Genomic DNA, 20,899 nt, shown 5'->3' with positions numbered 1-20,899 from the left:
TGGTTAAGTCAGTTAGTGGGTAAAAGAAATTGCCTTTAAGAGATGCGCTCTTGGCTTTTATCTGAGCCGATAGTGACTCCCTGACAACTAAGGAGAATGTAAAGGAGCACCCATGTGCTCTTAGATGTGTTCTTGCTCAGGTTGTGAGAGGAAGGAAGGAACCAGCAAATTCGTAGAAATATTATAGGTATATAGCCTACCATGAAGCTAACAAGCCATTTTTTTCTCTTTACTGCACATTTTTTAGTCAAGTTTTTAAAAATTCTGTATGGAAAACATTGTCGGCTGGATTTCTAATAAGTGAGGAAGTATGTTTGTATTCATATACAGATCTTCTTAGAACTTATAGGAAAAATTTTGGAAGAAGTGAATAAATTGAACTGTATTAACTGGTTGCCATGAAACAAAATGTTGAATAGCTTAATGACCCTAAGGAAAATTACTTTTCTCTTGGTTTTTTTTTCCACATGTGTACTTCACTGTTCATTTTTTTTAGCAGTTTCATTGAGATATAATATACATAACATGTGATTCACCCATTGAAAGTATAAAATTTAATGATTTTTAGTATGTTCACAGAGTTGTACAACCATTACCATAATAAATAGTAGAACAGTTTAATCACCCCCAAACGAAACTCGTAACCTCATTTTTCCCTTCCCCCAGCCCTAGGCAACCACAAATCTACTTTCTCTCTCTATGTATTTGCCTACTCCATGTAGTAAGTGGAATTATACATTTTATGTCTTCAAGGTTCACCCAGGTTGTATGATAGCAGGTGTCACAACTTCATTCTTTTTTATGATTGAATAATATTCCATTGTTTGGATATACCACATTTTGTTTGTTCGTTCATCAGTTGATATACATTTGGGTTATTTCTGTTTTGGGGCTATTATAGGTAATACTGCTATGGACATTTGTGAACAAGTTTTTGTGCTAACATATGTTTTTAGTTTTCTGGCTACAAACCTAATATCTAATATCTACCCTAGACTTAATATTTCTAAAAGCAAATCTTGTGTTTCCCTGACAAACCTTTTCTTTTTGCACTCTTTTCCACGTACCTAATGGAAAAATCTTCTTATATGCTTATTTGCCATCTGTATATCCTCTTTGATGAGGTGGCTTTTCAGACTTTTGTCCTTTTGTTTTCAGTGTTATTAACTCCAATGATTTTTTGAAAATTGTGGTACAAAATACATAACAATATTTATCAACTAAACTATTTAAGTGTGAAAAAGTAATGTTAGCTATATGTACATTATTGCACAACAAATCCCTAGAACTTTCTAATCTTCAAAACTGAAACTCCATTTCCCCATCTAACCCTATCCCTGGTAACCACATTCTACTTTCTGTTTCTCTGAGTTTGATTACTTTGGATACCTCATATAACTAGAGTCATGTATAATAGTATTAGTCTTTTTGTGACTGGCTTATTTTACTTAACAGTGCCTTCAAGGTTCATCTGTGTTTTAGTATATGACAGGTTTTCATTCTTTTTAAGACTTAGTAGGTAGTGTGTAGACACCACGTTTTCTGTAGCCATTCATGCGTCAGGAGACATTTAGATTGCTTCCACCTCCTGGCTTTTGTGGCTAATGCTGCAGTGAACATGGTGTGAAATATCTACTCAGAGCCAGGTTTCAGTTCTTTGGTATATATGCCAAGAAGTGAGTATTTTGCCCGTTTTGTTTTTTTGTTTCACAAAAATTAAGTCAAAATGAATCTTAGATCTAAACGTAAAATGCAAAAGTGTAAAATTTCTAAAAGACTTCTGAAGAGAAAATGTAGATGATCCAGCATAATACACTAAAGGCATTTTCCATGAAAGAGAATATCAATAAGTTGGACGTCATTAGAAACTTCTGCTCTTTGAAAGACACTGGTAAGAGAATGAAAAAACAAGCCACAGAGTAGGAGAAAAAAATATGAATCTGATAAATGACTGATAATCCAAAATATACATAGAACTCTTAAACTCAACAGTAAGAAAACAAAAAACCCAGTTTAAAAAGTGGGCAAGCCCTAGCTGATTTGGCTGAGTGGATAGAGCTTTGGCCTGCAGAATGAAGGGTCCCAGTTCGATTCCAGGCAAGGACACATGCTCAGGTTGCGGGCTCAATCCCCAGTAGGGGGCGTGCAGGAGGCAGCCTATCAATTATTCTCATCATTGATGTTTCTATCTCTTTCTCCCTCTCCCTTCCTCTCTGAAAGCAATAAAAATGTTTTGTTTTTTTTAAATGGGCCAACGACCTTAACAGACATCTCACAAAGAAGATATAGAAATGGCAAATAAGAATATGAAAATATGCTCTACATATATCATCAGAGAAATGAAAATTAAAACAATGAGATACCTCAACAATTATTTAAATGACCAATATAAGTACACTGGCAAAACCAAATGCTGGTGAGGATGTGAAGCAACAGGAAGTCTCATACATTCCCGGTGGGAAGGCAAAAATGGTGTAGCTACTTTGGAAGACAGTATGGTGGTTTCTTACAAACATACTCTTCTGATACAATCCATTAGTTCCACTCCTTGATATATATATATTTTTTTGCAGACCCCTCACCCCCACCTTCACCATGTCCCACTCCTTGATATTTACCGAAAGGAGTTGAAAACATGTTAAAGCAGCACAAAAATGTTTATAACAGCTGTTTATAGTTGCCAAAAATGGGAGCAACTAAGATGTCTTCAGTAGGCGAGTAGATAAACTGCTGATACATCCAGACAAGGAAATATTATTCAGAGCTAAAAAGAAATGAGCTATCAGGCCATGAAAAAACATGGAGGAGATTTAAATGCATATTACTACGTAAATGAAGCCCATCTGACAATATGACATCCTGGGAAAGGCAAAACCCTGGGGACTATAAAAAGGTCAGTGGTTGTTGGGGGGAAGGAGAGGATGAATAGGCAAAACATAGAGGGTTTGGGGGCAGTGAAAATACTCTATGATGTAATGATGGATATATGTCATCATACGTTGTCTAGGCCTAAAGTAAACTATGGACTCTGGGTGATTATGATGTGTCATTGTAGGTTTATCTGTAAGTATATATATATACATATATATATATATATATATATACACACACACACACATACACACACACATCTCATGAGTGAGGTTGATAGAGCAGCTGTGCATGTGTAGGGGCTTATCATTTCCTAAACATAATTGAACCTTTTATTGATATGCATAGCCTCTTGGGAGCATAAAAATGCCAGTGGCAAATTGGAGACTTTGCCCACAAGCCCAGTGTTCTGCCCGGGTCATTTTATGGGAAAACAAATGGTATCTACTTATATTGAAATGTACTTCTCCAAACACTGCTGATGGCTTTTATAATTTTCTGCTTATCAGTCAGTATAAATTGCTGGCATCTTCCCTGACAGTACATTAAGTACTTTTCATCTTTGCTCTGTTTGTGGTTCTAGGTTGGTTCATTCTGGCTCCGGATGTCGATCACCCTCACTTGGTTCTGACCTTACGTTTGCTACCAGGACAGGCTCTCGGCAGGGCATTGAGATGCATCTCTTCAGGGTGGAGACACATCGGGACCTGTCGACCTGGACCAGGATACTGGTTCAGGGTTGCCATGCTGCTGCTGAGCTGATCAAGGAAGTCTCTCTAGGTATGGATTCTGGCATTTCACTTCTAACTGTAGTTAAATGGAACTGTTGTTATACATAAAGTACAGTTCATTATCATGTGTACCAGACTTTAAAATGTTCTGAAATATGGCAGCTTAAAGTGAACATGATAGAAAGAAACCTGGTTTCTTTGTTTCAATAGCAAAGTTTTTCCAAGCCTTGTACATGGCTCTGAATTAATTCATAAAACCCTATGTACAAGATGGCAGTTTTACTGTTTATCCTTTTAATATGTCTGATAATATAAAGACTCATTTACCAAGTACTGGATGCATTGATCCTCTAGTTAAGATTTAGAATTTAAGATATAGATAGATACCCTTAAAATAAAAACATCTGGAAAAGCTTATGGCTATAGAAAAGTAATTTGGAATACACGTTTCTCTTCAAAAGTTTGAAGATGTATACTCAATACTGAAATAAGCATCTGAAGGAATTGATTTTGGTGATCTCTTTCCATTCTTAAAGCGCCCTCTTGTGGCGAGTCTATATGATTGGGGGGTGGTTTCATATGTATACACAGTATTTGTGTATTATGCATCTTATATATGTACAGATATTTCCAGATTGCCTTTCCTTTTAATAAGAACAGAGAATAATCAAAATTAATATACAATTACAGTTTCTAATATAGTTTGAATTGCTTTAAATATCTTGATTTTAAGTTGATTTACTTCATTTTGCTGCTTTTACCCGAGATTTTATTTTATAGACCTAGTTTTACAGAATTTATAAAAGAGAAAATGTTTCAAGAGCAGAAAGTCTTGTGATTTATCTTTCTCTTGCTTCTTGAAGACGAGGGAGCTCCATGGCTGTAGACGTGCAGGGCAGGGACAGTTTTTAGTGTGTCACACAGTGCAGATCTTCACCTATTTAGGACCTCGAGATTGTCCTCACAGCCACAGTGGCAATCCAAGCAGCAACGCCAGTGATAGTAAGAACCCACTCTGGATTTTGACCAGAGCCTCCCCATCCACTCCGTCTTTCTCAGTGGTCAGTTTCCTGTCTGCTTTCTCTGGGAAGTGGTTGGTCAGCACATTAAAGGCTGTGGGGCTCCATCTTGACCACAGACTGTGCTTTCTGGGATGGCCAGTCCTCAGTCTGAAGGTCTGCGATGCTCTGTGTTCCTGTGTGGAGCCTGAGCAAACAGGCAGCGCATCCCTCAGGTCCCTCACTGGCATCCGGGGTCATCAGGTCTTCTCCGAGGATCCAGAGGGGTGTGCTTCCCAAGCAAAGCGTTCACCTTGAATTTTTAAAATTTTTTAGTTTCGAGTTGTTTCTTTGGTGTTTGGGAGCCAAACTTCACCTTCCAGGAAATAAACATCTATCTAGTCCCTGGCTCACAGTTGTTTGAAAAGGAATGGCTTGAGGAGAAGGAGAATAAAAACCTGTTGGTTCCTTATATTTTTAAATAGACAAAAGAAACATTTTTAGGTAGATTTTTTTAACTTTTTGTTCTCATTCACAGCCTTTTTTAACCATTACCTTGGTAATTTTTTTATTTTCACAGTTCAGGTCAACTGATGTGCTAAACCTGTTAATCACTTACTTACTCTGTATCTAGAGGTCTGCCAGGTGTATTAAACCAGCTGAGGGAAACTGCTCTGGTGAAGGTCAGAGTTTCTGTAAAACATGTGTGTGTATGTGTATGTGTGTGTGTGTGTACATGCACATACGCATGTATGCACACTTAGTCTGCTGTCTTAATGTGTGTGTGCTTAGTGTGCACACACATTTGCATATATACACACAAGCATGTCCTTCAGATACACGTTACCACCTTCTGTTCCATTGAATATTATAAAAATAAATATGTTACAATTCGGGTGTTCTTGAATATTTTGAGCTGAAAATATGAAAAATGATTTTAAAGTAAAGTTGGTCTTGCTGGGAACATTGGCACCCCCAGAGTCCTCCTCCCATCTCACCGGCCCCGAGCAGCAGGGACAGGATTTGCAGGGTAGAAGCTATTTGACATCAGGGTCCTTGCCCTTCGTGATACACTGGTAACCACTTAGAAAGACACAGGTAGAAAACACAAGTTGTGCTTACCAGTATTTATCTTGGTGTAACACTAATAGATATATTACTAATTAATGAGCTTTTCTTCCTCTTTTGTTTTGTTTTTTTGTATTAATGGAGCTGCTTAGAAAATTATCTTTAATGTATGTCATTATATTCAACAGTATCCTTGTGGTTTGAAAAAGCCAATGTCCCTTCCACTTAGCAGATTGTGAAGTGGTAGCCAGGGCAGTAGAAGGAAAACCAGGGTGGGTGGGGACAGTAAGTACCAAAGGAAGAGTATTCGAGCAGGGGAATGGCCAGTAGGGTTAAATGTATCAGTTGGGATGATTTAGGGTGCAATTAATAGAAAATATCCTCTAAAAGTAGATTCAACGTTGGAGAAATGTACTCTTTTACATAAAAGAGAGGAACAAGAGTAAAAGGAGGTGGTGTTGTGTTTTCTCTTCCCAGTCATAGGTCTTTTCTATCTGAGTCAATTTGGTTCTTAGGCACACCCTCGACCAACGCCAATCACCAGGGAAAAGCCAGGCTGCCTGGCCCAGAGGCTGTCTGCCCTTGACGTTGAGGTCACCCTTCCCTGAAACACTTTAGGAGAAAAGAGAAACCTGAATAAAATTGGGGTTTGGCTGTAAAGGAAGAATGGAGAAATAGGAGCTGGGTAGACAGCCAACAATGAGCACTCTAGTATCAAGTAAGACAGGGCCTGAGAAACAGGTCGGATTTAGCAACATGGAGATAATTGGTGCCCTGGGGGAGAGATGCTTGTGGTGTGATGGCTGAGGATGGGATGGGAGGTGAAATGTGGATAGACTGAGTGTAGACCAGCTCTTTCAAGAAGTTTTGCTGTGAAGAGGGGAGAGGGGACTGGTAGAAAGGGCACCTACCTCGGTTGCTTGGGCCCAGGAGGAGACTGCAACCGAGGTACGTGCCCTTGACCAGAATTGAACCTGGGACCCTTCAGTCTGCAGGCCGATGAGGGCTCGATAGCCCTTATCTTTGATAAACATTATCTTTAGCTGAAACCGGTTTAGCTCAGTGGATGGAGCGTCGGCCTGTGGACTGAAGGGTCCCGGGCCCATCCCCAGTAGGGGTGTGCGGGGGGCAGCTGATGGATGAATCTCTCTCATCAATGTTTCTAGCTCTCTATCCCTCTTTCTTCCTCTCTGTAAAAAATCAATAAAATATATATATATTTAAAAACAAACATTACCTTTATCCTCTTCCCAAATACCAACCAAACCCTGTTCTTTTCCTCAAAGGCATCTTTCAGTTGTTCCTTATCCTTGCCCACTTGAAACCTCTCCCTATTCCTCACTGCCTGTCAGGTTAGGTCTATTCTTAGGGCCTATCTGAAGTCCCATCTCCTACAGGAAACCTTCCCTGACTTGGGCCTTATTCAGTTCGGTGTTTAGTCATGTCTGTGCATTCTGCTTTACACACAGGTTCCATGTTTATGCCTGTTGGTTTACCAGGTCCTTGAGAGCAAGGACTGCGCCTCTGGCTTCTCCAATACCACATCCAGGCTCTTGCCAGCACGGGTTCAGTTGTCACTCATTGAACTGAATCAGATCAGATTTCAGGGAGAGTTATGGTAATTTCTTCCTTATCTCAATCAAGATGTTGACTTGAGTGACCAGAACAAAACTCACTGTAGGAGGTTCCAAATAGGTTAGGTAACAAGCATTCTTAAAGAAAAGATTTTGTTTCCTTTTTGTGAAGTCACAAGAATCCTTTTCCACCTGACAGCTGAAGCAGGAACTTTAACAATGCGTTTGCTTATCTCCAACAGGCTGCACATTAAACGGCCAAGAGGTGAGACTCACTGTCCACTACGAAAATGGGTTCACGATCTCCAGGGAAAACGGAGCCTCCAGCAGCTTGCTGTACCGCTACCCCTTCGAAAGGCTGAAAATGTCTGCTGACGACGGCATCAGAAACCTGTATCTGGATTTTGGAGGTCCGGAGGGAGAACTGGTGAGAGAGTTTCTGAAAAACATGTTTATTCTAATAGCTATTCTCTTTCTTATTTATTGCTTCTTAATTGTTCTTCAGTTTTTAAGATGCAGTGGGTTTGGGTTCTTTTTCTTCCTTTTCCACATTTGGAAATCATTCCCCCCCCTTTTTTTTTATGTAAGATATATCGATAACATATTTCATTTATGCTTTTATTAGATGAAAATTAACTACTCCATATAACAAAATAGTCATATTTTAATTACAAAGTCTGAAAACAAATAAATGTTAACATGCAACTATATAAACAATAATAGCAGTTTTGACAGTACAGATCCTTAAGGGGAGCAATGGCCGAAACCGGCTTGGCTCAATGGATAGTGCGTCGGCTTGGGGACTGAAGGGACCCGGGTTCGATTCTGGTCAAGGGCATGTACCTTGGTTGCGGGCATATCCCCGGTAGGGGGTATGCAAGAGGCAGCTGATCGATGACTCTCTCTCATCGATGTTTCTAGCTCTCTATCTCTCTCCCTTCCTCTCTGTACAAAATCAATAAAATATATTTAAAAAAAAGGGGGGGGGAGCAATGAAAGAAATATTTGGTTTCTATAGTCAAAACAATTGGATTAAACCATAAAATAATTCAGTCATTCCCTTTTTTAGAAGTATTTTTTTAATCTTAGAAAGAAAAAATAGCCCTTTTAAGAAATAGGTTTTTAAAAAAATAAGATATTAAATATTAAACATTTTAAATACTAAATAAATTCTAGTCATTGCTATTTAGCAGTTTTTTTGGCATAAGAATTAAAAGTAATAGGGTGTCTTGGTTGCTACAGAAATTCTGCTAAACAAAGAAAAAGATACCGAGATATGCCCCCATTATTATTATTATTATTATTATTATTATTTTTACCTCCTTGTCCCTTAAAGGAAATTTCAGCAGGAACTCATGATCCTCTTTAGAGAATTAGAGAAGTGTACTTCAGAAATCATAAATTGTGATAAAGGAGTAAGACAATGCCTTTTCTCTTTTATCAATATTGAGCCAGTAGTTCAGGTCTTATATGTGAAATTTTATGTCCATCGACACAGTCACAACAGATCTAAGTTGGGAAACAGAATCTTGGCATTTTAGAACTGAATTAGATCTATTTTGAGCACACGGGCTAGAAATCTTACTTTAAATGATGAAGCTTTGGGAGACTATGCGTAGGCAATGAACCAAGGCTTTTCAAAAACCTGAAGTATAAGAGACAGTAAAAAGTTTCTATTAAATTAACTTCTATTAAAGTAATCAGTTATTAATATCAGTAGCCATATAGCAAGCAAGGTATTAGATTATCCTCAGCAGGGGGCAATGGTAAGATATGTACACATATAATACCTTAATAAAAAAATTTTTAAAAAAGATTATTCTCGGCTATTTATATATTTTTAATCCCTGCTTTACATTTAATGTATGCAAAGTTTAGTTAGGAATTTAATGCTCTATAACTATGCTCTTCAAGTCCTGTTTTTCTTTTTCTTTTCTTTTTTATATTTTATTGATTTATTTTATTTATTGATTTATTTTTACAGAGAGGGATAGAGAGTTAGAATCATTGATGAGAGAGAAATATCAATCAGCTGCCTCTTGCACACCCCCTACTGGGGATGTGCCCACAACCAAGGTACATGCCCTTGATCAGAATCGAAGCTGGGACCTTTCAGTCTGCAGACCGACGCTCCATCCACTGAGCCAAACCAGTTTCAGCAGGTCCTGTTTTTCTTTACAAGGCATAATTAAGACATGTCCTATTCCTGGTCTCTGTTATCAGTGCCACCATGATTGATGGCCAATGTGACTCATGCAGCCAGACCCCAGGTCTCCTATGCATCTGGGGCCAGGTGTTCAAATTAGAGGCCTGTGCTTAGGAAGTTATAATAACCCTCCTTACTAGCCTCAAGAGTTGTCATTTCCACCACAAACTTATATGAGGTGTCAAAAATCATACCTAGCCCTAGCCCATTTGGCTCAATGGTTGAGTGTCAGTCGCGGACTGAAGGGTCTCAGGTTCGATTCCGGTCAAGGGCATTCCAGTCAGTTGTGGTTTCCAGCTCGGTCGTGGGAGGCAACCAATCAGTGTGTCTCTACCTCTCTCTTCCACTCTCTCTAAAAATCAATGGGAAAATAACCTCAGGTGAGGATTGGCAACATCAAAAATCATACCATAGGTGGTGATAGTTCAGCTGAGCTTACTGTGGTTCCTACTCAAAAATGCATATAATTACAATTAATGGTTTTCATATAGGATATTCTTTTCTTTTACATCCTCTGCTTCTTTGTTTTATCAGGCATGGTGGAAGCCAGTACACCATCAAGTGTATCCTAATTATGGATGTGAACCTCAGACTAACATTTAATTATAACATGGAATAACCTAACATCAGAGTACACTTTCATTTGTGGCTTTCAGTTCCCAAGAGTTTCTGTAGCTCCAGCACATTCTTTTTTTTTCTTTCTTTTTTCTTTTTTTAAATATATTTTATTGATTTTTTTATAGAGAGGAAGGGAGAGGGATAGAGAGTTGGAAACATCGATGAGAGAGAAACATCGATCAGCTGCCTCCTGCACCCCCCCCACTGGGGATGTGCCCGCAACCAAGGTACATGCCCTTGCCCGGAATTGAACCTGGGACCCTTCAGTCCGCAGACCAACGCTCTATCCACTGAGCCAAACTGGTTTCGGCCCCAGCACATTCTTTATCTAAGTTCTTTTGAAAAAGTACAACATCACACCTAAATCTGTTTCTTTTGCATGTTTGTTTATTAGCATTTCTGTGATAACGCCCTTTCTCCACAGACCATGGACCTGCACTCCTGTCCGAAGCCGATTGTATTTGTGCTGCACACGTTCTTGTCGGCCAAAGTCACTCGCATGGGACTGCTTGTATAAGCAGCAAGAATCAGAAAAGAGCTTTGAATGTCACAAGAAGTATTTCCACCTCAAAAAGAAAAAGAGAAGAAAAAAAAAGCACAAAAAGAAAGCTCTTTGCCCTCCTCCAGCACAGTGCCTTGACAAGGACCTGCGAATCACTGCTGACCCCTCACCACGTTAAGGAAGAGCCTGCCTTTCACAAGCTGCCGTGGCCACAATTTCTAGGCTCTAATAAGCTCCAGAATGAACACCTGTTGACTTATTGCTGGTTTCCTAATGTGGTTCCTAAGTAATTGGGTTTGATTCTCCCGTTAAGAAGGGTGGCTTATTGTCTTTCTTTCTGGACACAGTAAAATATCCAAGAAGTTGGGGGCTTTTTCTCATTCCCGTGGGATTCGTGTCAGACTTAGCTTTGATCTCTTGCTTAGGAAGGCTCTCTCTTCCCAGGTGCTAGTCTCCAGCAGCCCCAGCTTCTTGGTCTTTCCAGACGTGTACATGGTGACGGAGTTTACTGTCCCCACTCGCTCCTCCCGCCCTGGGAAGTCCTCGAGTTGTATCACCAAAGCGCCCTTCCGCGTGTCCTGGCTCTCTCTACCTCCCGCCCCCGCTGCCCCCGTCACCCCTTCCCACTGCACCCCCAGCTTCACCACTCTCAGTGCTTACGTTAGGTCTTCGGACTGGCAGAATTTTATTTGCCTTGCCTTCCACTCCTTTTCTGGTGGTGACCAAGTTCAAGAGCAAGTCAGAACCACTGCATTGAAAGAAAAGTTTTATCTGTTTGAGAGTTTTCTCGTTTTATCCTTGGGAAGAGCCAGGGGATGCGGTAAGATTTATTTGAAAAGAAAATCCTTATTTTATTTTTTTCCATGACCTAATAATTGACATTTACTTTAATGAGAAAATCCTCATGTTAGCCTACGCCATTTTTTACTGCTTACCAGACGTGCCTTTGGTTGGGGTCCGTGGAGCTTTATTATCCCTGTTTGAATAACTGCCGCCCCCGGGGAGGCCGTCTGTCCCGGGGTTGGGAACAGCCTGGGCAGCTCCTCAGCACTGTCTTTCTCGTGGGCGGAGATGGCTGAGGAAGCTGCATCCTGACCAGCAAGCTCGTTTCAAAAGGAGAATTGGTGGGTGAAGCCAAACAGATTGCTGAGTTGCTTTGGGCTCTGCTCCTCCACGCAGGACCCTGGCCCCGGCCCTCTCCCCTGGCGGCGGCGGAGCGGTCTGGACAAGACTGGTGTGAGCGGGCTGAGGCGGCCAGGGAACGGATGCCTGGGTTTTGCTAAGCACTGCCAGATGCCATCATGAGTTCACATTACAGTAAGAGTGCTGATTTCGTGGTTCTGGAGAACACACTCCGTTATTTACGATTATGAAGGAGGCGCCTATCTGAAACCATTTAAAATAGGGTGATAGCTGTATAAGATGTCAACGTCAGCCCCGTCCCTGGAACTGAAAGAGAAGGGAGCAGTGAGTTGGCTGTTCTCCTTGTTCTCTGAAGGAAGGTCTGGGATTAGTTCTCATTTACTGTGTTCATCAGGAGTGCCTAGAGGGTGTGAGCACTACAGAGGGTGGAGGAGGCAGACTCCCAGCAGGGAAAGAAAACAGCGGTGTGTGCGGCACACGGCTCTTTGGTGTGAGTGCAGGCTGACACAGGTGGGATGTGAGAGAACCGAGTCGAGCAGAAAGTTCTAGTTAGATGTCGTAAGCCCATTGTCTTCACTCCTTCCCATGTTCAGTGAGATTAACCACAGGCAGAGGCTGGGGAGAGATGTCTGTTCTTCCCTCACCACCGGTCCCAAAAGTGAACTGTCTGAGCCACTGAAAACTGGAAATTGAAACCTTAGACTAGGATATGTCCTTCAAGAGCTTTTTATGTTTTGAAAATTCACAAGCCCAAGGTTGGTTCCATCTGGATTAAGTTGACAAGTTAGGGAAGAAAAACAAAGTACCTTGAAGGTCCAGCTGTGGTTTCTGGAAGAAGAATTTGAATACATAATACCCTTCGATAGGGAAGCTTAGACATTCTCTGCAGTGAAAGTATTCATCCGAGCAGATGAGCGATGTAATCACGGACTTACAGCAAAGCCATTAGGTTGAGGTTTCTTTACAGCGTGAAAGGCTAAGCCACTGAAAAGATTTCCAGGGGGAACTCCTGAGCCACCTGCTCCCTGGTTTATGAAAAAGGTCTGTGAAAACGGTGTCATTAAACCGTGGGAGGAAGAGGTAGTGCGTGCCCTTCCGCCCCTTTGTCCAAGCTTTAACTGCCATGGACAGCCCCGCGGTCCACAGGGTTTTTAATATTTAATAGGGTTTTGAGTCTTGATGTGAAGTGAAATGGATGAGAGGTTTCCTGTGACCATTTGTGCCCCCAAGAGCAAGAGCCCTTAAGCTGCTTGTTTAACATCCTTCAACAGCTTTCCAACCACGGATGACCAGGCTGTTCTTCAATTAGGTGTGTGTGTGGGACTTTCAAACCACAAATGAAGTACTTTTTTGTGAATGAGGCAGCTTTGATAAATACGTGCATGTTTTTGACCCACAGTTGGGAATATGAAGAGGCTGACTGTGTCCACTGCTCTACACGGTTTTGCATAAGGGACTTGCGCATCTGTGGGTTTGTGAAAACCAAGGAACGACTACAGTTAAGGTTTCAGGAAGTCAACGTTAATTCTCGGATGTTCGACCGCCTGGGGAGCTGGCACCCCTAATCCCCACGTTCTCCAAGGATCAATTTGTACTTTGTATTTAGACGCCAAAACATGGCAAATTATTTTCAAATGATAACTAAAAGTAGGCATTTTTCATATTTCACATCTTTTACAGAACAGCTAATTTTTCATTTCTCTTTTATTCTGAATTAGGAAAATTGTTGAGAGTGTTGTGGGCTTCCATGTGTTGAATGTAAAGGAATTGCAGAGTATGTTCCACCCATTCAGTGTCCCCCCCCACCCAAGACCTGGGCCTAGACATCTTCTCCATATTCCACACAGATGCCTGTCAGAGAAAAGGCTCAGTTATTATTTTTTCTGAAAAAGGTAAGTCCTTTTCTGAAGTCATCAAATGAACCTTACTTGGAAATTAGTACCTAATATTTTATGTGAAGAAATACTTTAATGTATGTTTATACAGTATTTATTAGATATTTGTAACTGCAAACTCACCTACCTAGTAGACAGAGTTTCAGGTTAAATATTGGGGCATATACAGGCAATCAAAATATTACATTAAATGTCATTCACTTATTTTAAAGCCATGTTTTAGCACTTTTTAGACTAGGTAAGTCTAAGAGTGCCTGTTTTTATCATCTGAAATCTCACCAACTTTGTTATTGAAAATTATTGCATGGAAGGAGAGATTGAATTATTTATTTCTTACATTTTTATAAGTGGAAAAATCTCTCCAACCAACAAACGATTAAAGTTGTTACTGATTATTTGTTCTCTTATCCTCCTAAGCAGAATGGTAACAAAGCTTTTTTTTTTTTCTTCAGCTGATTGAATGCACTTAGCTAATAAACCAAAATTTATTCTTTAAAAAAAAAATACAACTGTGTGGAATCTGGATAAGATTATATTTTTTCCAGAAAAACAATCAGTGCAAATGCTTTTGATGAACAAGTGTGACCACTTTTGAGAAAAGGTTATGATAGATTTTTTGTTAATTTTCTGAGAACCTCCAGGTCTTCTTGTTTAATTTATATGCATGTGGATAATTTGTGTGTGTTTTTCAAAAACATGGAAGAATCTCCATATTTTTTAATGCAAATTACCTTGTAAGCTGCTATGCAAATTGTATTAAGAGGCCTACCTACTAAAAGAGTTAAACATTTTTGAAGCTTCAGGGAAGACCTGTAGACTTAAGCACTTTCTCTGCTTTTTTTGTATCTTATCTTGGATACTTAACGCTGAATTATGTTATTGTTTTCACTGGTTATAAGCTATTGATTGTACATAATATTTAAACCATCCAAATATCCAGCATACATTTCCATGTTGCTGCCATCCACTATCGACACCGTGAGCAAAATGGCTGGTTGGAAAGCCAAAGTTCATGCTTTTACAATCCTTAATGAAGAAGTAAAATGCCAGAGCTCTTTGGTCTCAAAACATTGTTCTGGTCTGACTATCTGTGTAAGAAGAGAGACTTCTTTAAATTGGGATGCTTAAACTTTTAAGTTGAATTTGAGTGTAATCATACTCTACTTATATATATTTTTGTCAAGTATATTATGTGGCAGGTGATATATATTCTACCTTTCAGTTAAATTTGAATTGTTGCAATGGCTACTGAAGATGAAGACAAAGGAATCTGCCATCTGCAGATTCTCTCTGTTTCGATTTTAATTGCTTGGAAATCTAGAATTACTTTGACTTTCTATATCCTGGCTTTAAAAACCTACATAGCAGACTCCCCTCTCCCTTTTTATTTTTTTTTTATTTTTATTTTTTTTAAGGTACATCTTTGTGCTGAGTATATAGACACTTGATAAATGAGTCATGTTAGTTCTAAAATAATTATGCTTTATATCAGGATTATGTTTTGTTGATCAATATATATTCTCGTGGTGAAATTTATTTTACACTAGTCATAGACTGCTTAAGCGGCTGATTTGAAACCCTTTCTCTAAGAAAACAAAATCATCTGGCAGATAGAAGCTCATCCTTGAAAGGATCAAATTTCAGGTTAACGCAAAGTACAATCAGTAGACGCCTAGAGCATACCTGTTTCCTTGTCCTTTTGACTCTAGCTAAACTGCCAACTGGAAAAATGATTATTTTATATTAACTAGAAAAAGTATTTAAACAAGATTTCTTCTATTGTTTCAAAACTGATAAACTTGAACTTAATCTCTTGCCATTTATTTCCCCTTTCCACTTCAGGTTCTTGAACCAAAGCATTTTCTGGGTGTTTAAAGCGAATCTGCATTTGACAGAATGCATAAATATGCCATTTGCAAATAACTGCTTGTTCTCCAATGAGCACTTAGTTATATTCAACAAAAATCTACCATATGAGCTGTAGTCTTTGAATTGCCCAAAATAGATTGATTGAAACTAAAAACCTATAATAGAGAAATTATCAATACTCTGTGTTATTCAGGGGTTGGACAGAAGTAGACTTACAGTTGTTCGTTGAAGTAATACAATAATTAATAAATAACAATACAAGAATAGCCCTGGCCAGGTGGCTCAGTTGGTTGGAGTGTCGTCCCATACACCAAAAGGTTGCAGGCTTGATTCCAGGTCAGGGCATGTATGGGAGGCAACCAACCCATCGACGTTTCTCTCTTTCTCTTTTTCTCCCCCCTTCTTCTCTAAAAAAAAAAACACAAAAAACCACATACTCACAAAAACATATTCTTGGGTGAGGATTTAAAATAAAATAATAAAAGAATAAACTGTTTCATTATACTCACAAACTGTAAACCTACATTTGCCCCTGTGTTGTGAAATAAGTTATCCTGATAGATTTCTAACTTCTGCGTCCTTAAGTAGCTTGCTTACTCAGTTTTTCTTAATCTTATATATATATATAATTGATTTTTTACAGAGAGGAAGGGAGAGGGATAGACAGCCAGAAACATCGATGAAAAGAGAAACATCGATCAGCTGCCCCCTGCACACCCCCTACTGGGGATGTGCTCGCAACCAAAGTACATGCCCTTGACCAGAATTGAACCAGGGACCCTTCAGTCCACAGGCCAACGCTCTATCCACTGAGCCAAACCGGTTTTGGCAGTTTTTCTTAATCTTAACCTCTAAACTGTTGACACCAGTGATCTTTTCCTTTTGAGTCCCTCTTTGTCCCAGTCACATACACACCCTGAACCTGACGGTTCTATCACCTCTTCCAAAGTGATGGAAGCCTCTTATGAGGAGATGAAAGATACTTGGGAGGCTTGGAGAATTTTTAGAAATTGCGGGACTAATTAACAATATAGTAATCCTTGCAGTCTTTCCTCTGATAAGCACTTGTGTATAGTTCTCCACAGACACTCTGAAGGGTCCGTAGCACATAATCGGTCCTCAGTCACAGCACGCCATCTGTCAATCAGGTTAAATAACTAACCACTTCATATTTTTATCAAAGTACATCTGGAGTTCTCCTCATTTGGCAAATTGGAAAATGTTTAAAAGGGGGCCCAGTCTAGCATGAAAGAATTCCAAGCACATTTAAGTAGGCTGGTCTTTTCATTACACATAATTTTTTAAATGCAAAATTATGATTTAAGTCTGGGAAGGAGAACACTGTAGAATACCTTTAGGGAGATGAGTCACAACAACAATTAAGTTCTGTTGCTCAAAGTGGATCAATGAGAAAGTCTTTTTAAAGAAATGCTGCTTTTAACTATAAACAGCAAAGCTAAATGTGTATTTTCATCTACCACCCATTTCTAAACTGTGCTGGCCTATTCATTTTCACACTCACACCATTTAAACATCTCATTTGCTGAAAGTCCTTATACATGGTGGATGGAGTATTTCTTCATAATGAGAGCTCAAAATGAAGATATTTAAAACTTAGTAAAATTCCACTTGTTCCAGACACTCTGGCAAACTCAGTGGAAAGAGCACCTAACGAAAACGAAAGACTGTGTGAATGTTTCCTTATTTCTTATATAGTAACATCCTTTTCTATCCAGCTTGCCTTCCGTTCATCATGAGGATCAGCCTCTCAGGTAGCATCCTTCATCACGCTCAGAAAGTGCCTGAGCCATGTGATTGGAATGGCACAGGGAACACTCTCATGGGCTCTTTCCCCTTTGTGTCCACGTGTCCTGGAGCTGTGCACACATACTACCCTGTTTCCCCGAAAATATGACAGTGTCTTATATTAATTTTTTTCTCCCAAAGTTGCGCTAGGCCTTATTTTCAGGGGATGTCTTATCTTTCCATGCGCTAGGTCTTCTTTTCGGAGGATGTCTTATTTTCGGGGAAACACGGTAGGTCATGGTCTTTCCTCAAAACCCGCCCTCTGACAATCAGGTGCTAATGACTATCATTATTGGAACCAGCACATACGTGTCGCGTGTCTGCTCTCCCCCGGTTGGAAGAACTGCATCTCTCCTCAGTCCTGTCCGGGTGGGGGTCAGCTCTATTTTTTCACCTCTCTGTTTTCTAAATTCATAGAATCTGGGGGAGAGGGAACTGTTAAAGCCAAGTTCTGGGTTTGGCACAGTCACCCCTGATGATGCTCTTCACAACTTACAGCAGATCTGCCCTCATGAGATCCAGTTCCAGTTGTTTTCCTCCAGGAAGGGGGGCTGCGTGTTACCTTTGAACGCGTCAGGCGGGTGCAGCCTGCGAAGACCTTGGTTCCCAGAGAGTGGTTCCCCTTTTGGCAGCAGACCCAAGGTCTTTGAGCAGATAATGTGGCAGGCCGCTACCTTGAAGCCTTCTGTTTTGGCTAATCTCTGCAAACTCTGGTTTGTCCCTCTATCCCACCCAACTTGCATTTCTATGAAGCATTAAGACTTAGCTAAGATACTTCTACAAATTATTAAAAGTTTGTGATACTCTGGGGTTTTCTTCTTTTTAGAACCCTGTATTTAAACAAGACTTCTTTGTAAGTGTTTAAAATTTAAGTTTGAAATCTTCTGGCATCTACCAGACTACCAAATTGAAATCCGTGGCGTACAACAGGGCAGTATTTGTGTTCTTAATTAAAAAAAGAAAAAAGCTTTATGTATGTGTACTCTATAAATACAAATGCATAGACAACACTTTCCCTTGAGTTGCACATGGACATTTAGCATTGTATATTACAATGAAAGTTTGTAACTTAAGGGTATTATATATATAAATACATAAATACCTTTGTAACCTTTATACTGTAAATAAAAAGTTGCTTTTAGACTTGTATTTTTTTCCTTTTTTCTTTTTCAATGTTGAAATAGTTTCAAACCTACAGGAAAGTTTTAAGGACAGTACAAAGAACTCCTACATCCCCCTTCCCCAAGTTTCCCAGTTAACATTTTAGCACATTTGTTCCACCTTCTTTTTCTGACACGATGCTCTCTTCTGCGTCCCTCCCAAACACAAGGACACTTCCCTGCATCGCCACCACACAGACCTCCGATTAGGAAACCAGCACATCGGTGCAACTCTACCGCCCCGTCCAGACCCCATTCAGATGAGACCTTCCAGCCAACATAGGCAGGCGTCTATCGTTTCCCCCCTATTGTAATGTCTAGAGCCAGTTCTCCCACCTATAGGTTGATCCCATTGATCTTTACTAGATCCTTTTTTTAAAATATATTTTTATTGATTTCAGAGAGGAATGGAGAGGGGGGAGAGAGAGAGAGAGAAATATCAATGATGAGAGAGAATCGTTGATTGGCTGCCTTTTGTATGACCCCTACTGGGAATCAAGCTAGCAGCCCTGGGCATGTGCCCTTGGCCAGAATCGAACCTGGGACCCTTTAGTCCACAGGCCAACGCTCTGTCCACTGAGCCAAACCAGCTAGGGTTTACTAGACCCTTTCTATTGGTTGGTTGGTTGGTTTTGTTGTTTTTTAAAAAAATACTTTTATTGGCCGAAACCGGTTTGGCTCAATGGATAGAGCATCGGTCTGTGGACTGAAGGGTCCCAGGTTCGATTCCAGTTAAGGGCATGTACATTGGTTGCGGGCACATCCCCAGTGGGGGTTGTGCGGGAGGCAGCTGGTGGGTGTTTCTCATTGATGTTTCTAGCTCTCTGTCTCTCTCCCTTCCTCTCTGTAAAAAATCAATAAAAAATATTTTTAAAATACTTTTATTGATTTCAGAGAGTAAGGGGGAGAGAGAAGGATAGAAACATCAATATTGAGAGAGAACCACTGATCGGCTGCTTCCTGTATGCCACCCAGTGGGGACCAAACCCACAACCTGGGCATGTGCCCTGACTTGGAATCAAACTGTGACCTCCTGGTTCACAGATGGACACTCAACCAGTGAGCCACGCCGGCCGGCCCTATTGGTTTTTCAAACATGTTCAGCTCTTCTCACATTAACAACCATCAGAAACTCCTTCCGGACCCACAATTCCTGCAGCTGTTGTTCTAGGCCTCCCTCTCTTTTCCCCAAACTCCTTGAAAGCTGTGCCTCCTCATGGACTTCATCCCTCTTGTCCCACTCACTTGTGGCCCTCTGCAGTGTGGCTCTGCCTCCATCACTTCCTCCTCTCTGGCTGAGGTCATCGTCAGTACCTTACATATGTCACTGTCTGCTTTCTCAGCAGCATTAGGTACCGTGCTCCTCTCTCCTTCCCCACAGTCCTCCCGCCCCCGCCCCTGACTTCCAATACTCTTCTGTCTGTCCTTGTTTCTGGCTGTCTTTCAGAGCTGCTTTTGCAGGCTCTTCCTCCTCTGGCTGGCCAACAAACCTCCAAGCTCTGCCCTAGGCTCCCCCTACCCTCTGCTCTTCCCGGGGAGATCTGATTCGCAGCTTCCATTCCCACAGACACCCAGATGTCTCACAGATGTGCCTCTCCAGCCCTCCTCTTTCTTCTGGCTTCCAGATGCATATATCTGACTATTGATACTTCAGAGGCGCCTCAACCCCCTCATCCCTCCTCCACAAGCCCCCAGATCTAGTCTTTGTCCAGAGTCCCCATCTCAGTAGCATTACTATTGGTCCAGGTGCCAAAGCCAGCAACCCAGGAGTTATCTCTGTCCCTCCAGCCCTCACCATACCCCTTATCTAATCCATTTCCAAGCGCTTAAAATTTGTCTTCCAAAACCTCCCCTTTCTGTGCGCATCTCTCCATGCCCCTCTCCTCCCAGACCAGGCTTCCCTCACCCCTCACTCTTCTGGACTAAGGCAGTAGCTACATGCATACTAGCCATCCCATCTCCGCAATCAGTTCTGCATAGGAGGGCTAGAGTCATCCATCCAAAAACAAATGATCAGTTTCCCATTGTCCTTAGGTTTAGGATAAAACCCAAAATCTTGGCCATAGCCAAATGTTCTCACCCCTACCCTACCTGCAAACACCAGGGGACATCAGGCTTTGACTTACTACTTTCTGCTCTCTGGCCACCTGAGCCTTCTAACAGTTTCTTAAATTCCACCCGTGGCCTCCTCGGGGCCTCGGGGCCTTTGCACAGGCTGTTCCATCAGCCAGGAATGCTCTTCTACCGGGAGGCTTTCCCGACCCCCTACCTTGGGCAGGTTGCCTGTTAGAAGCCCACAGGGCAACGGGCCTTCGCACACGAGCCTCAACATGCTTGTTCCATAACTTTCCCTGATGCTCATCCCCTTTCTCCTCAGACTGCAGGCTCTCCTGGAGCTGTGTCCATCATTGCTGTGTCCCCAGAAACATCTACACAGAGCTCCGAAGTAGCCCACACT

The 20,899-nt window shown here is 40.9% G+C and overlaps 1 protein-coding gene and 1 long non-coding RNA gene across 3 annotated transcripts in view; one reads left to right on the top strand and one right to left on the bottom strand.

Moving 5' to 3' along the window:
- The window catches only part of SNTB2 (syntrophin beta 2), a 68,613-nt gene extending 54,517 nt beyond the window's left edge, over positions 1-14,096 (top strand). For both annotated transcript variants that reach the window (XM_036441390.2, XM_036441389.2), the window contains 3 exons: positions 3,455-3,651; positions 7,485-7,669; positions 10,491-14,096. In XM_036441390.2, the coding sequence (XP_036297283.1) occupies positions 3,455-3,651; positions 7,485-7,669; positions 10,491-10,583 (475 nt within the window). In that variant the 3' untranslated portion in view covers positions 10,584-14,096. The remainder of the gene's footprint in view (positions 1-3,454; positions 3,652-7,484; positions 7,670-10,490) is intronic.
- LOC123652489 lies at positions 10,630-17,357 on the bottom strand. Its single transcript, XR_006741866.1, has 2 exons — positions 16,563-17,357; positions 10,630-10,687 (listed from the first exon to the last, which is right to left on the bottom strand). It is a non-coding gene; the product is annotated as an uncharacterized LOC123652489 (long non-coding RNA).
- Between the last annotated feature and the right edge of the window lie 3,542 nt (positions 17,358-20,899).

Source organism: Pipistrellus kuhlii, unplaced genomic scaffold (genome assembly GCF_014108245.1).
Source record: "Pipistrellus kuhlii isolate mPipKuh1 unplaced genomic scaffold, mPipKuh1.p scaffold_m20_p_17, whole genome shotgun sequence".
NCBI lineage: Eukaryota > Metazoa > Chordata > Mammalia > Chiroptera > Vespertilionidae > Pipistrellus > Pipistrellus kuhlii.
This window is presented reverse-complemented; position numbering and strand designations above follow the sequence as displayed.